General features: G+C 39.5%; 1 protein-coding gene across 1 annotated transcript in view; it reads left to right on the top strand.

Annotated features, from left to right (window-relative positions):
* Positions 1-12,898: 12,898 nt before the first annotated feature.
* The window catches only part of Ar (androgen receptor), a 169,654-nt gene continuing 164,389 nt past the window's right edge, over positions 12,899-18,163 (top strand). The window contains exon 1 of the mRNA XM_048417727.3: positions 12,899-15,466. Within this exon, the coding sequence (XP_048273684.3) occupies positions 13,935-15,466 (1,532 nt within the window). The 5' untranslated portion in view covers positions 12,899-13,934. The remainder of the gene's footprint in view (positions 15,467-18,163) is intronic.

Below are 18,163 nucleotides of genomic sequence, written 5' to 3'. Positions count from 1 at the left end.
TATTCTTCTCTCATACACTGCATCCTGATCATAGTTTCCCCACTCTCTACTCCCCCCAGTGCCCCCACCTAACTCCCCTCTCTTTGTTATGAGGACTGGTGGATTATCACTTTTTATTAGTTCCTAGTGGTATCCTACTCAGAAAGTTCTTCCCTCTACCTATATCTGAAAGGGTATTGGCATTATTTTCAGTGTTTTGAGGTATTTGATCCATTTCGGAATTAATTGTTATGAAGGTTGATAGGTATAGGTCTATTTTCATTCTTATACATGTAGACATCCAGTTTTCCAAGCAAGATTTGTTGAAGATGTTGATTTTTCTCCAGTTTATGTTTTGGCATCTTAGTCAGATATCAGATGATAATGGTTATAAACACTCACATTTTGGTCTTCTACTGTCCTCCATTGTTCTATAATGTGGGATTTCCCCCTCTGTATGCTGTGATTACCATTGATTGTAAAGAAACTGCTTTGTTCCTATAGCAGGGCAGAACAGAGATAGACAGGGGTTGGGGAACTAAACTGAATGCTGGGAGAAAGAAGGCAGAGTTGCAGTTCACCATGTAGCCACCAGAGGGGAAAGATGTGAGCTGCCTGCTGGAACCTTGCTGGTAGGCTATGAGTCTCATGGTAAAATATAAAATAATGAAAATGTGTTAATTCTAGATGTAAACGCTAGCTAGCAATATGATTAAGCTATTGGCCAAGCAGCATTTAAATTAATATAGTTTCTGAATGATTATTTTGGGAGTCTGGATGGCAGAAAATAAACAAGTAGCCTCCTACTACAGATTGGCACATAAACCTGAGAGGGCTTGGAAAGGAATTCTAGATACTAAAAAACAAAGCTTAGCCTCATTTGTTTTTCAGATGGTCTATGCTTGCTGGCAGCATGGTACAGCTCCTTTAAGAGAGGTCTTCTTGATTCAGTGGTAGAAAAAAAACCCTGCACAGTTTCAAAATGGTTGCATCCTGCTTCACCAGAACAAATGGTCCTGACTCTTTTGGGAGGTCTAGCCAAGGAGCCTTTAAATGGGGTTTGTAAGCAGTGTGATACAAACTGCTAATGTCATGACACAGACCTGCTGCATATTTGGAACTGAGGCAGTGTACAAGCTTGTAGAGGCAGTAAACATGCCTCCATCATGTTCATTTGGGTGGAGCCAAAAGGGAAAGCACCCTTAGTCCTAGTCATGATGCCATTTAGCTCTTTAAGAAGCATTTAGCATTTTAGGAAGCGCTCCTGGACAGAAAAGGATTTCGGATACACAATAGGAAAGATTAAGACATAAAAGACATCTAAGTGAGACACAGTGTATTTAAAAAATGTACGTAGGCATGGCAGAGAGAAGAAAAAGAGTAAAGAGACAGTAAATATATTATAAAAGAGTACAGTCAGTCATAGATTAAAGTGTATAATTAAGAAATATAAGTTGATAGATAATCATCTATAATTGTCAAACTTCTAGTCATGTTAATAAGGTTTGCTAGATATAAGAGATATATTTCAGTTAGATAGATATTCCTCAAATCTTTCAGAGACTTTCAGAATATGGCATTTAAAATGTTTTAATAGTTTAAGACTTTTTATGTTAATGAGACACATCTGTTCCTGGAAGCACTAATTGCTTCAAGAGGATGATGGGCATTGCAGAGGCTCCTTATGGAGTTGGCTAGCCATTTGTGCAAAAAACTGCTCTTGCCTGGACTGCTTGATGCTATGCTGTACATGCAGGGCCCACAGAAAACTGACTGGTCAACTTGCCTAAAGGTGAGATGGCCCTTTGGGGTTTCTGCTTCATGAAAGAGACTGCCAGACAGTCTGTAGGACACAAGAAAATGGCTGACAAACTGCCAATATAGGTGGAACTGTCCTTGAAATTTCCTGCTTCATGGAAAAGTCTGCTGGATATTATGGGTCTGTAGGCTGAAGATGGATGCCCCAAAAGTACAGAAGAACTTTGGGTGACAGTCAAGGCAGTGAAATGTCTCTGTCAGTTCTAGAGTTTTAGAAGTTGCTTACAATGCACTTCCTGTTAACTTAGGTAATATTGTATCCTTCTGGAGTCTTTGATGGAGCTAAAGAATAGGCAGTTGTAATTATAGTTTTTCTTGGTTATGATAAAAGATAAAATAGATATAAATATTTTAATTATAATTCTTGCTTGATAACTGTCTTGTTATATGTAATTTTACTATGTTAAAATTAAAACTTTCATTTTCATTTAGACAGAAAAGAGGAGGTGATGTGGGATTCCCCTCTGTATTCTGTGATTACCATTGAATGATAAAGAAACTGCTTTGGCTCTATAGCAGGACAGAACAGAACCAAATGGGGAAAAACTATACTGAATGCTGGGAGAAAGAAGGCAAAATCATGAGACACCATGGAGCCGCCAGAGGGGAAAGATGGAAGCTGGCAGCTGGAACCTTGCTGGTGGGCCACAAGCCTCATGGTAGAATATAAAATAATGGAAATGGGTTTATTGTAGATGTAAGATCTAGTTAGCAATATGCTAAAGTTATTGGCCAAGCAGCGTTTTAATTAATATAGTTTCTGAGTGATTATTTTGGGAATCTAGGTGGCTGGGAAATGAACAAGTGACCTCCTACTACAGTTCTATATTTCTATTTTGTGCCAATATAATTATGTATTATCACTACAGTTCTGTGATACATTGTGATATATGGAATGGCCATCATGCCTATATTATTCCTTTTTCTCAGAATTGTTTAGGCTGTACAATGTATTCCTTGCTTTTCTTTTTCTATTCCTGTGAAGAATGCTTTGGAGATTTTGATTGGGATTGCACTGAATATGTAGATTGCTTTTGGTAGAATGGTTAATTTAGAATATTAATTCTACCAACCCATGATCATAGGAGGTAACATTCCATTTTCTAGAGTCTTCCTTAGTATCTTCCTTCTGAGATTTAAATTTTCAACTAGAGGTCTTTTACCTTTCAGTTGTATAGGTTTATTTATAATATTTTATTTTCTTTGATGCTATTGTGAATGAAAGTATTTCTTTAATCTAGTGTTTGTTGATGTAGAGAAAGGCAGATTTTGTAAGTAAATCATGTATCTTTTCACATTACTAAAATTGTTGATCATTTATTCAAGTTTTCCTATGAGATTTTGAGTATTTCTTATGCATAAAATCATATCATGTTGCAAACATCAATAATTTGACTTTTTTCCTATTTGTATATCTTTTATTTTCTTCTCTTGTCTTATAACTATTGCTTCAAGCACTATTTTGAAGAAGAGTGGAGATAATAAACAAAGCTGTGTAGTTCATAATTTTAGTAGTATTGCTTTGAGATTTTTTTAGAATGATGTTGGTTTTCAGTACATATACCTTTGTTATGTTGAGGTATTTCCACTCCAATCTTATTCTCTATTGAGTTTTTATCATGAAGGCATGAGGGTTCTTCTTTTGTCAAAACCTTTTCTGCATCTATTGTGTAGATTTTGCTGTCAAGTCCATTTATATGACTTATCATACTTTAAACTTAGGTATATTGAAGCATCTCTGAATTTCTGGAATAAACCTATAGATGTTTTCAGATAAACATATATATATATATATATATATATATATATATATATATATATATATATATATATATTATAGAGGGGGGGATTTCTCTGTGTAACTGCCCTGTCTTGGAACTCACTTTATAGATCAGGAAGACCTTGAACTCACAGAAACCTGTCTCCCTGAGTGCTGGGAATAAAGGTGTATGCTACCATGTCCAGCTCTCCTTGTAAATATAGTACTGAGGTGTTTTGCATCTATGTTGACCAGATATATTTATGTACCTGTTCTTCTTCTTTGTTGGTGGTAATGTTTTGTTTCATTCTTTATTTGCCTTGGGCATTATAGTAATACTAGTTTCTTGAAGTGACTTTGGAAGTATTCCTTCTGTTTTTAGGTTCTAGTATAATTTAATCTTCTTTGATTGTGTAATAGAATTCTTTTGAAAATCTGTCTGAGCCTGGGTTATTTTATTAATAGGGTTTTTTTTTACTTTTTCATTTTCCTTATTTGTTATGATTCTATTTATATTGGTGAGTTCTTGGTAACTTTTGTGTTTTAAAGGAATTGAAATGCTTGTCTACTTCCTTTAGATTTTGCAACTTAATTTTTATAGGGTTTTAGAGTATTCTGTTATGCTAATTTGAATTTCTTTGGTGCCTGTAGTAAGGTTCTCCTGTTCTCTTCTGATTCTGTTAATTTGGGTCACCTCTTTACTTCCTTTGGTTAATTGGGTGGGTCAAGAGTTTGTCTATCTTGCTTATCTTCTCAAAAAAACCCTTCTTGTATTTCTTGATTCTTTATATTGTTTCTTTGTTATAATAATTTACCCTTAAAAGTTTAGGATGATATTTATTCTGTAATGATTATTTTCCATTTGGAAGCTATTGAATCCTTTCTCAATAGTGAAGTCAAAATGAATATAAAGCAAGATTTTCTGTATGTTGCTATCTACATTTTGTAGCAGATAATTGTGGCAAGGTCATTTCTACAGTAGTCTTGAATGTAAACCTTTATATTAGAGAAACATGAGACTGGCTAGGAATGAAGAGGAAGTCTCATTGAAAGGGTTTTTTTTTTTTTTGGTTTTGTATTGTTTTGTTTTTTCGAGACAGGGTTTCTCTTTGTAATAGTCCTAACTGTCCTGGGACTATCTCTTGTAGACCAGGCTGTCCTCAAACTCATATAGATCTGCCTGCCTCTGCATTCCAAGTGCTGGGATTAAAGGCATGTGCCACCACCACCCAGCTCATTGAAAGTTTTAACTATTGACCCCTCCTTCAGATTTAGAAATCATTGATATGGAATTTAAACTTTGAGTCCCATTATTATCCCTGGCACTTGAACTTGAGACTTGAGATCAAATATCTTTACATAGTTTGTAAAGTAAACAGTTTATAGATAATACCAGAAAAAGAAAACTTGCTAAGGCATAAAGGGCAATGGGCAATGTGACATTTTGTTTATGCTAGGTAGATCGAACCTCAAGCTCTAGTGCTGCCTCAATATTATGATCTTTACAAGGGAAAATTGACTGGGTAATAGCTTGGCAATAGAGCACTTGGATAACATACAAGAAGCCCTTGTGTCAATCCCTATCACAGAAAAAAGAATAATAATGAGCAATAATATTTACCTTAGAGAACTGTTGGAAGGACTATAAAAACATACACGTTATGACATAATCAATAAGCATTTATAATATTTATTACACATTTCACTAACATTCATTATTTTATTTGTTCTGTTTTTATAACAATCAAGACAGAAGTTATTGCTAACTCTATTCCAACAAATTAAAACAGGTGCAAAAAGATTAAGACATTAAATTACAGGTCACAAAACATATTAAAGAAAATTGAAATTATTTTTATTTTTCACCTAATATAACACTAAAATTTTATTTCAAAATGAATGTCTTGCTATAGCAAACATTCCACAACACTTTTACTCACCTCCAATCTCTATGTAATGAATGAACAAGCTCCAGAGGGACTTATAGAGATTAAAAAATCAGTGTATTTTAATGAAACATGTGAGTTTGTAGGTCTGACCCTGTCTTTTATAAGCTTATTGATCTTGAGAAAATTACTTAACATTCTCAAGCCTTGTCTGTGTCCTATACAAAAATTAATTATATTATTCATCAATGTCATATGTAAAACAAGTCATTTTCAATGTTCTGTAATGCCTGTGTAATATAACACAGTAGCTTTGTAGTGAATTATTATCAGTGGTCAAAAACATGAGATATGTGAAAACTTTTCATCAGTTTTGCAATTTAATGCTTTATACCTTTATTTTGGTTTACTGGAACATTTACAACTCTTGGTTCCAGTGACTGTCCAAGTACCTGGTACAAGCAGGATTTCCACTTACATTCTCAACAAGAACAATATGACTAAATGGCATTAACTACAAATGAAGGGATTCTTCCTAGTTGAATAGAAAGATCTATATTTATGAAATTGGAATAATTATCTGGCTGTGTTAAATATCTTAAAAGACATAAAAAGAAAGTATCATGTAAATGAACTGTGCTTTTAAAATTCTGTAAGGTTTCCCAGATAACTCAGTGCTTGAACTGGGTTGTAAAAAATGAGTTACATTTGGTCATAAAGAGAAAGATGACCAAATCGTCAGGAAAAGAGACCAGCATGGCACAAAGATCATCCAGTCTTGGAGAATAAGGTATGTCCATAGAAAGCCCAAGGAGTTCTATGTGGTTGACAAGACAAAGAAGTGGAAGAAGTGGCTGCAGAGAGAGAGACTGGGGTATAATTGTGGTATACTTTTAAGGTTAGACTATAGACTATTGGAATTGAAACTGAAGGACAGAGGGTTAAAAACTGGAAGCTCAAAAACTGATTTTTTACCACAGGTATACTTCAGCTTTGCATAATGTTTTTTTTTTTTTTTGTGGAGGGGTGAGGATTGAGTCAGGGTTTCTCTGTATAACAGGCCCAGTTGTCCTGAAATTCCCTCTGTAGACCAGACTAGTCTTGAATTCACAGAGATTCACTAACCTCTAATCACAAGTGCTGGGATTAAAGTTGTGTGCCGCCACCACCCAACTGCATGATGATTTTAAGGTATTTGAACAAGTAACCAAGAAATTTTTAAAAAATGGAGATAGCATATTAAAATCTGGAATACTGATGTTCTTGAAAATACTGGAACATCTGGAACACTGAAGTTGCATTTCTGTCTGATAACAAAATTCTCAGTGCCAGGCATGGAAACTTCCCTTCAAGTTGTTGGTCAGGAGAGTCCAAAGGACCCCCTAAAACAGTATATGTTTATTACTCTTGCCCTTAGTTACCTCCTAGAATTTGAAAGCAAGACCTCACTGTTGAAGATCATACGTTTTTGGACAAATGACTTTGGATGACTGACATAGAACTGACTTGGAAATGTCTTATCTGAAAAATAGCTCTTAGTATTTGAAGATGCTATCCAAGGGAGGAGAACCATCAATAATCTTTCAAATATGTGAAGTCTAAGAACTACAACAATGACCAGAATGATAATATCATCTTATTGTTGCAATAGTGGTACTTAAATCTTAGGGGTAACTAGCATCAATCCAATTGGTCTATGGTCCACTCAATAGGACAGAACGTCTGCCTGGTATTGGAAATCTTTCCAACTACCCAGAAAAAAAAATGCAGATCACAACTGCTAACCTCACTGCTAACCAGCGTATCACCATACAACCCCTACACCTAAGACTCAAGGAACATGATGAAAGAAGAGACAGACAAATTGTGAGAGCCAGAGGACCATGAAATCTGCTACAAGAAAATTGTACCAATGGTACAATTGTACAATTGTACAAGATGGTCACCTAGATAAGACCTATACATAACATCAATTTACATGACAATACAAAGAAAATTTTACAAGGTCCCACCCCTAGATGAAGAACTATAGGAAGTTAATGGCTACTGAGAGAGGTTTTTTCCAGAACAAGCTGGATAATAGGCTATCCAATTCCAAGTGATCAGTCCTATACATATACACATATATACAACATTAAATTGATTCACTAGGTTGTGTGTCTATCTGTCTGTCTGTATGTGTAGATACCAATAATAATTACAAAAGAAGTCATAAATTTGATCGGAAGTTCAGGAATACACAGGAAGAATGGAAGAGGAAGAGGGAGGGATAGAAACCATGCAAATAGAATACTCATGTATGAAATTCTCAAAAATATTAAATAAAACAAAATAAATAAAATAAGCAAAATATTGAAGAAAATATTCATCTAAACAGTAAACAAATGGCACCATCACACCCATAGTCATATCTTTCCATGCTGGCCAATGTGTTGGTCTGTAGGTATCACAGCTAGATAAGACTACTGATGGCTTCTCTTCCTTGGCAGCTTTAATAATACCTTCTGGTGCTCTGAACATTAGTTCTCAGGGAGGGGGTTTTCAGGTGAAATTCAGACTATATCTTCTGAGTTTTGTGTCTGAAGTGCATGCTGTCTCCTGCAATGTGTATTTACCTTAAACTTCTGGGAGACAACCTTGAACATAAGCAAAAGCCTGTTTTGAGAATATCTTAGACTTATAACAACCAACAGCTCCAAAATTGGACTTATGGCCCACTCAACAGGAGGAAAATTATGTCTGGCACTGGAAACCTTACCAACTACCCAAAGTTAGTGAGGTCATGGATTTTAGAGAACATACTACCACTTCTTTACTGGACTATCATAATTCCTAACTATATTCCAACTACTTAGCCATATAAGTATATATCACACCCCTCAACAAAGAAATTTCTCTTTGTAGCAGATGGAGACCATTAGAGGAAAGCACAACTGGTAAAAATATAGAGAACAACTGACTATGGGGTGCCCAACGACTCCATGCACAAAACAACTGTTGCACCTGAGGTTCAGAGAATATAATGGAAGAAAGAACAGAAAAATGGTAAGGAACAGGGGGCCAGGAAATCTGATGTGAGTTTGTGCCTTCTAAAACTGACCAAGAAGCCACTCTCATGACACTTCAGCAATATGGCTTCCTAAACATGACCCAGCCAACTACAACATTAATAGGCATGATAATATGCAAGTAAGAAATCTCAAGGGGTCTCCAGACCTTGACAAACAGATACAGATACCTAACAACTACTGAGAGAATCAATCTTCCCCTGAGATGATCCTTTGTTCAACCAGTATCAAGTGGTCTGAAACAGCTTATGTCCAAATCATATGAGATAGACTAGGCAGGTTGTATTTATACATTTATGAACATTATATATATATGTGTGTGTGTGTGTGTGTGTGTGTGTGTGTAACAATCATAAAGAAGAGGCTATAGATTTGAAAGTGAGTAGAGGTAGGATGGAAATTTGTAGGAAGGAAAGGAGAGAATTTATATAATTATATTTTAATTAAAATAAAAATAAACAAATTAAGCATAAACAAATATAAACCCTCATTTATAATTATTAATTAGATAAAAAGCAAATTTAGTCAAACTCCTTTATTCATTTAAGTAAAATGTTAGTATTAAGTATGTGTTGACCATATTAAGTGTTGATGAAATTTTGAAATGAAAATTGGTGTAACTATTTTAGAAGAACTTGATTTCTTTTTACAAAAGTAAACATATAACTGCCCTGTGGCTCACCCAATTAATTTCTGAGTATTATTTTATTTAAGAGAAGTTAAATCATATGTCCAGATGAAGATTTTTGTATTAATGGTTATAGTATACTTACTAGCAATAGACCCATTCTGAAAGAATAAATGTCTCTATGAAAACGGAGCAGATAAATAATTGTGATACAGGAACGCAATGGAAAACTACTTAACAATAAAGAAGAAGGAATTATGTAGTAATCTATATAAGAGTTTGGATAGCTATCAAAACATTATGCTTAGTGAAAGATGAAAGACAAAAAAGCACATATTTTATGAATCCATTGCTATAATTTCTGGGGGGAAAGGCAAACTAATCTACCTTGACAGAAAAAAAATCATCAACAGCCTGAGTTGGAGGCATTGGAGAAGTACAAATAAACACATCAGTTTGGTGTCTTGAATGGAGATACTCTTATCTGTAGATGTGTATATATATATATATATATATATATATATATATATACAAGTTTCAAAAATTAGCCATTTGTACAACTTTAAATATATACAGTTCATTGCATGTACATTCTATTTGTGTAAAGCTACATATAATCCTTTTGCCTGATCAATGCAGGACTGATTTTCAAAGGAAGAGATGTGCAGGCAGGAAGTGAGAGTGCCTTGAGCGGTTATTGGAAGCAGCCAAATTAAGAGAAATAAACAGATGTTTGAAATAGTTCAGCATACACTCATAAGACTATGCAAATAATCACCATATTCCAAAGGTTGCCTTCTTCTAGTTTTACAGAGCAACATCCAGGGAAAATTCCATTCCTAAAGCCCCCTGAAGTTGTTCGAGATACTTACTATGAATTCAAAGGATCTGCGAGAACACCATGAATTCTAGTCAACTGCTAAAATTATTTCAAAGGGAAAAAAAAGAGTGGGAGGAAAGAAGAGAAAACATTGTTTAAGTACTAATTTCTATCATATTCTTCAGTCATTGTCTCTTGATCATAAAAGAAAAGGTGGGAAACCAATATTTGAGTTGGGGATCAGAGTACAAAGCTCAAATAATGGGAATGCCCATAGTATGATCACAGTAGATAATTTTCCCCATCATGATAATATAATTTTATTATCATTTTATAATTTATATATTATAATATAATATAATATAAGGAGAGTTTGTTTTGCTTTAGAAGTTCATTTAAAAAATTGAGAAGACAACTCAATTTGGAAAAGTCTTGTGTAGCAAGCATGAGGGCCTGCGCTTGATCCCTAGCACACATAGAAATAAAAAGCCAAGGAATGACACTGCACACTTTGAACCCCAACAGCACAGAGGCAGAGACACAGATCTCTGAGACTCATTGACCAATCAGCTTAGCCTACGTAATGAGTTTTAGGCCAGTGAAAGACCTTGTAAAAAGAAACATGTTGAGTGTAGTCTAAGGAACGAAAGACAAGGAGGCATCCTTCGTGTCCTTTGACTTTTACCCATAAGTGTGTGTGTGTGTGTGTCTGTAAAAGGACATCTTTCAAACTTTCAGAATTCTTCCCTATTTGCAATACATTGTATCTCTTTTCACTGTCAGAACAGCCTTCTGAGAGGAGGTACTTTAGCTTCAATTTTCTGTGAGGAAATCTGTAAAGACAACTTCGATGCTGTGGAAGCAACATAAACTTCAGACTATTTCATTCCTGGGTTTGAATGTTTATTGCGCATTCACTTACTGGAAGGTACGCTGTTTCTCACATTACTTTTTCTGCCTCTTTTCTACAAACTTCCCTCTTTCCTTTTGTGATTGTTCAGTTGTAAGATTAGTGGCCTCTTTCACTGTCAATCTCTAAACAAAGAGCTCTCTTGGCTCTGAGACCCATGTTCATTTCTTTCTACCATCTTGCCAGTTGATTCAGTTCCCTGTAGTTAAAATAGTGACAAATCTTTGGTAGATGTGAAATTGTCATAACTATTCAAATAACGTCTTCAAAATACCTGTGCATTTCAGCACAGTACACTACTGAAAATTAGTCATTTTTCAGTTTGACAAATTTTTAACAACTTTGATTTTTGCCGTAAGGAGTTATTTGTGAAAGCAAGAAAGAAAAGAATACAGTACAGGCAACAAGGCCTCAACTGGTACGCTCTCAGCAGATAATTTTTCACCTGGGAAGGTGGAAGCACTCCCGGGTCATTTTGTCCGAAGAGATTACTTTACGACTATTTCTCGAGAGCTGTGGAGCTGCTGAGAGTACAGCTAATGCAGCAAAAGAATGGAGAGGTGCTTTCCATTCTGTTCGTAGAAAAGGTCCGACAGTGCCGTTGCCTCACTTGTTCACAGGTGCAACAGAGTTGATCATCTATCCTTCTTTTACCTGCTGAGGTTTGAATTAACTCGTCTGGCCAAGGGGAAACTCTCAGTACAAAGGCTAGCGCTTTGCCCTCACCCTAGAACCCAACATATGTGGAAATATCAGGTGGAATTGCGGTGTCCGCCAGCCCCAGGTTTTGGGAAGCTGAATCAGAAGGATCAAGAGTTCAAGGCTTTTCTGTTGTAAAAACAACAACAACAACAAAAACACAAAACACACACACACAAAAACAAAAACAAAAAAAAAAACCCTGTCTCCAAAGAAAGATAAAATCTTAACAAACAAAACTCAAAAATTAAAAAAAAGCAAAACAATTACAGTGTTTCACAAAACAAACTCCCTGTGCCTTCTGGGACAGAGACCTTGTCCAGATCCAGAGTTAGACGTTATTTACAAAGAAAGGGGGGGGGGGGTCTACAGCCTTTCTTTAAGAAAACCTGTGTGGGTCTATCCTCTACCTTTCTATCCTTTCTATTGCTCACTTGCCTGTACATTTGGAGTGTTCCACATCACCCTCACTTGCACTTGTCTATCAACCCTCCGTAGCAATTTCTCTATGTAGGATAGTATTCAGGAACAAACAATTTGGAAATCTCAAGGCATCTATATACAAACAAAACTTTGGACAAAACCAAGGGTGCATTTGTGCAGGGCAAGTGTTTCTGACATTTGTGTTTGCACATTTGTCTGAGTGATTTTTGTTTTGTTTTGTTTTGCATTTGCAAGTCTGGGGAAAAGAAGTGAAAAGCGTCAGTTACAGGTAATTCCCAATAGGAAGAAGGGCAGTAAATAAACCAGAAATGACCTTTGGTTCCTTAGGCCCAGAGTTCCCAGAGCAAATGGCATAGTGTCAAGAATTCCTATCTACCTTACTGAGGAGTCTCAAAAGTTTCAGCAAGTGTTGGCTTGGCTGCAGTTTGTTCTATAATTTGTTGGGACTCCCCCTTCTGCTCGTCTGGGTAGCCCCTGGAAAGAACCCCTAACTGCTACTAGTAGCTGGTACTTCTAGTGCCCCTTCCTCCTTCTCCCAACTCTAAGAATCTGTTTTGGGATTGGGTTTAGGAATAAAATCCGGCCTGTGCTAGCCTTCTACATAGTCGGTAGACTAGACGTGTCTGTTAAAAATCACTCCAAGTTAAAGCTTCTAGTCTGAAACCCAAACCCTGACTCCGAAAAACAAGGGTATTTGGGGAAGAAGGGTCCTCAGAGGCTACAGCGATTCACTCCCGCCTTCACCATACTACGCCAGCACTTCGTTCTTTAAAGCCACCCTGCGCTGGCTTGCGGTGAGAGGAGGGGAGAAAGGAAAGGGGAGGGGAGGGGAGAGAGAAAGGAGGTGGGAAGGCAGGGAGGCCGGCCCGCGGGGGCGGGACCGACTCACAAACTGTTGCATTCGCTTTCCACCTCTCAGCGTCCCCTCGGAGTCCTGGGAGCCAGCCTGCTGGGAGAACCGGAGGGTCCGGAGCAAACCTGGAGGCTGAGAGGGCATCAGACGGGAAAAGACTGAGCTAGCCACTCCAGTGCCATACCGAAGCTGAAGGGACACACCACGCCAGCCCCAGCTCAGCGACAGCCAAGCCTGTTGCAGCGCGGGCGGCTTCGAAGCCGCCGCCCCAGTGCTGCCCTTTCCTCTCCGGTGAAGTTTGTAAAAGCTGCGGAGGACTCAGAGGAAGCAAGGAAAGTGTCTGGTAGGACTACAGCTGCCTTTGTCCTCCTCCCCTCTACCCCCTACCCCCTCCTGGGTCCCCTCTCCAGGAGCTGACTAGGCAGGCTTCCTGGCCAACCCTCTCCCCTACACCCCCAGCTCTGCCAGCCAGTTTGCACAGAGGTAACTCCCTTTGGCTGAGAGCAGGCAGGCGAGCTTGTTGCAAGGAAGGCTTTTGGGAGCACAGAGACTGAGGAGCAACAGCACGCCTGGAGAACCCCTGGTTCCAGGTTCTCCCCCTGCACCTCCTCCTGCCAGCCCCTCACCCTGTGTGTGGAGCTAAAAGTCAAAAGATGAAAAGGCAGTCCAGGTTTCAGTAGCCGACAACAAAACAAAAGCTAAAAGAAACCAAAAAGAAAATAGTCTAATTCTTATTTGCACCTGCTTCAGTGGACTCTGAATGTGGAAGGCAGAGGATTTCCCTTTCCCCTCGTCAAGCTTTGAACATCTTTTAATCTGTTCTTCAAGTATTTAGGGACCGACTGTGGAACTAGCAGGGCAGATCCTGTCTAGCGCTTGCCTTGCTTTACAAGATACTTTGAGACTATCTGTGCGCTTTTTTTTTCCTCCTGCAAGTTTTCTTCCCTGGAGCTTCCAGCAGGTGGGCAGCTAGCTGCAGCTACTACATCATCAGTCAGTTGAACTCTTTAGAGCAAGAAACAAGGAGGCAGGATAAGGGAATTCAGTGGAAGATACAGACAAGCTCAAGGATGGAGGTGCAGTTAGGACTGGGAAGGGTCTACCCACGCCCCCCGTCTAAAACCTATCGAGGAGCTTTCCAGAATCTGTTCCAGAGCGTGCGCGAAGCGATCCAGAACCCGGGCCCCCGGCACCCTGAGGCCGCAAGCACAGCACCTCCCGGCGCCTGTTTGCAGCAGCGGCAAGAGACTAGCCCCCAGCAGCGGAGGCGGCAGCTGCACGGCGAGGATGGCTCTCCCCAAGCCCACATCAGAGGCCCCACAGGCTACCTGGCCCTGGAGGAAGAACAGCAACCTTCACAGCAGCAGTCAGCCTCCGAGGGCCACCCTGAGAGCGGCTGCCTACCAGAGCCTGGGACTGCTACAGCTCCTGGCAAGGGGCTGCCGCAGCAGCTACCAGCTCCTCCAGATGAGGATGACTCAGCTGCCCCATCCACGTTGTCCCTGCTGGGCCCCACTTTCCCAGGCTTAAGCAGCTGCTCCACGGACATTAAAGACATCCTGAGCGACGCCGGCACCATGCAACTTCTTCAGCAGCAGCAGCAGCAGCAACAGCAGCAGGAGGTAATATCCGAAGGCAGTGGCAGCAGTGCAAGAGCAAGGGAGGCCACTGGGGTTCCCTCTTCCTCCAAGGATAGTTACCTAGGGGGCAATTCGACCATATCTGACAGTGCCAAGGAGTTGTGTAAAGCAGTGTCTGTGTCCATGGGACTGGGTGTGGAAGCATTGGAACATCTGAGTCCAGGGGAACAGCTTCGGGGAGATTGCATGTACGCGTCGCTCCTGGGAGGTCCACCCGCGGTGCGTCCTGCTCCTTGTGCGCCACTGGCCGAATGCAAAGGTCTTCCCCTGGACGAGGGCCCGGGCAAAGGCACTGAAGAGACTGCTGAGTATTCCTCTTTCAAGGGAGGTTACGCCAAAGGTCTGGAAAGCGAGAGCCTGGTCTGCTCTGGCAGCGGTGAAGCAGGTAGTTCTGGGACACTTGAGATCCCGTCCACTCTGTCTCTGTATAAATCCGGAGCGGTGGATGAGGCAGCAGCATACCAGAATCGCGACTACTACAACTTTCCACTGGCTCTGACCGGGCCCCCGCACCCCCAGCCCCCTACCCATCCACACGCCCGCATCAAGCTGGAGAACCCTCTGGACTATGGCAGCGCCTGGGCTGCTGCAGCCGCGGCGCAATGCCGCTATGGAGACTTGGCTAGCCTGCACGGAGGGAGTGCAGTCGGACCCAGCACCGGATCGCCCCCAGCCACCGCCTCTTCTTCCTGGCACACTCTCTTCACAGCTGAAGAAGGTCAATTATATGGGCCAGTCGGTGGGGGTGGCAGTAACAGCCCCAGCGAGGCAGGGCCTGTAGCTCCCTATGGCTACACTCGTCCCCCTCAGGGGCTGGCGAGTCAGGAGGGTGACTTCTCTGCCTCTGAAGTGTGGTACCCCAGTGGAGTGGTGAACAGAGTACCCTATCCCAGTCCCAGTTGCGTCAAAAGTGAGATGGGACCTTGGATGGAGAACTACTCCGGACCTTATGGAGACATGCGGTAAGTTTCTCCTAAAAATGCCGCCTTTTGACAAAAGGCTCAGAGCAGCAGTTTGCTTTTGGGGGGATTTAGGCAAACCCGCCCAGGAGAACACTCCAAAGGCTTCTAAAACAGCTCAGTTCAATTCTATAGGAGGGACTGCCCTACATCTGGAGCCCTCCTGGGGACTGTCCTCTTGTGAAATGTTCCACCTAAGCCCAGGAATCTTTGCTGTGCTTCTGGGTGCTAATTGGTGCCCTTCGAGATTCCCCTACACTCCCCCCACCACCACCCAAATGTCTAGATCCCGCATTAAAATCTTTCTGATATTCCAAGTACTAAGGGTTCCAAACTTAAATCCAATTGCATGAACCATTTTCAGAAATGACGCTCATAAGCCCTTCACTGTTTTCCCCTCCTTTCCTCAAAGTCCTAGAAACACGATCAAAAACGTGGTCAGTTTCTCCTCTATGGGTCTGTTAGTATTCACCCTCTTGTCAGTGCATGGTCTTGGCATAATAAAAGGAAAATAAAAGCAAAAAAAGCCGATTTCGGGCCCTATCCTTCAAAGAGAGAAATTCTCAGAGAAAGAAAAGCCCCATCTAGTTACTGAGGGCCCCGGTGTGAAGGAGTGCAATTTCTTCCCAGGAAGTAACCAGGGACTTAATTTGCTGCTTAGAGGCCAGCCTAGAGAATCCAACAGGACACTTTTAGAGCAGGTAGATGGGGGTGACTTTCATGGTAAACACTGGGCAAACTTTGCTCTCATGCATTTCTCAGCATTGGTTGACTGTTGGGAGTAATTGTGTGGGCGTTTTCCCTTGGAAAGTGTTTTATTTTCTGTGTAGATTAGGACATATCAGAAGTCTCTATCTCATGCCTGCATTCGACCTTAAAAGTAAAGAATGTACTTTAAATGAACAATTTAACCAGGTTTGATTTTGACTCACAAGTGTTGTAAGCAAAACAAAACCGTAAACCATGTCCTGCTACTTGAGTGTGCTCAGAAATTTATACTGGGGAGGGAGGACGACGGTACCTCATTACGTTTTTTCATCTTAAGAAGATACTTATATTTTAAAACTTGGGTTGCTCATGATAGCAAAGTGCGTAAGAACTGTCAGTGAGCTATGACCCATAATGTTGCCCCACAGTTCTAATTAGGACAGGGGAAAAGTGGCGGGCAATTCCCTCTTTTTAAAAGTATTTATTACTTCTTCATGAGCTTTGTGGAGACTAGTTGAAAAGTTTTCCCCACTAACTTAAGATAATTTTTTATCTGATAAGATGGAATATTGGCTTAGTAATTAATGCATAGGGTTTAGTTTCCTGAGGTGCTCATGCTCCCCATGAATTTATGTCTGTTTCTCAAATGGTTTTCTTTCATTTGTGACATCTTTCAAATTTCTTTGTTAGATGCGCCATAATTTTGGTGACTTAATTCTAACTTTGTATTCTTCTATTGTTCTTGGTTGTTAATACAGTGTCCAACAATGAAAAAAAACAGATAGATTTTCGAAAAGTACTCTTTTCTGAGTTATTGAAGAAACAATTTCTTATCACGGTTTGTATTCTATTTGGTTTTTAAGAAAAGATTCATTTTACATCATTAAATTTTTTCCAGTTAAGTTAGAGTGTTTATTTTTGTGATGAGTTTCACTGTGGGATAAAATGTCTTCATTTTATGAGAATAGATTTACTTGGTATGGTTAATTATTTCTAGGGTTGTCAACTAGAGAACAGAGTCCCTCTTTTACTACAAACTTTTCTTTGGGTGGGAATGTCTAAAGTGTTTCCTAACTTAGCATGATGCTAAGGCTAGTCACCTGTGCCATCCGGTCTTATGTATAGCACATCCCAACTTGCTCACTTAACAAAAAGCAAAGGAGTAGTTCTCTGTGTTTGTTTAAAATATAGCTTTGAAAATTCAGCCTATATTTCCACCAAGTGAAGAAAAACATTTCCTAGCATTTGTTAGTGAGTATTCTGATTTTATCTCAGTTCTTAATAGGAGGGGTACCTTCTCTATTAGGATGAGTATTATACTTTGAAGCCTCATTGATACTCTATAAATTATTGAGCTCAACTACTGAGAATTGAGTCAACAAAGTTCTGTCTAAGTGAGTTGAGTCGACAAACTCCATTTGTAAGATCTAGAAAAGTCATTTGAGTCATTTTGTTGAAAATTAATCAGCTGATATAATCAGCATGCAAACAAACTCTAAAATGGAAATATTTTATTACTTTCTGTTGTTGCCCCCTTACTTTGCAGGCACAGTTAGATGAAAGGCAAAGTCTTTTTAAAGGCAAGCCCGGAGCTCATTCCCTCTAGATGGCATTCATTGTGTGCTGATTATGAGTTTCAAACCTCAAAATTCTGGAAGCGTCTCATAACTTTTTGGGTTCCTCCTTTTTTCAATTGCGTGTGATCATGAACATTAGTTCTACGAGAGAGATTTTTTTAACTTTACTAGCTGAAGCAGCAACATTTCTACTGAGAAGAAAACAGAAGCTGCAGGCAGTCTTATTCTTTTTTTTTTTACTTAGTTTAGCATATGTTTTGAGCAGAAGAAAAATAAAAGTAATAGGTCATGTTTACAAGCCTGATGATATTTTATGACTCTGTTTTCTCTTGGAGATCAAACAAGGCTACAACTTCGCACCACAATACTGTGGCAAACATTGATTCTTACAAATTAGATCCCTAAAGAGCCCATG

Source organism: Myodes glareolus, chromosome X (assembly GCF_982192425.1).
Source record: "Myodes glareolus chromosome X, mMyoGla1.1, whole genome shotgun sequence".
Lineage (NCBI taxonomy): Eukaryota > Metazoa > Chordata > Mammalia > Rodentia > Cricetidae > Myodes > Myodes glareolus.
The sequence above is the reverse complement of the archived record's forward strand: the minus strand, read 5'-3'. Positions and strand labels throughout refer to the sequence as shown.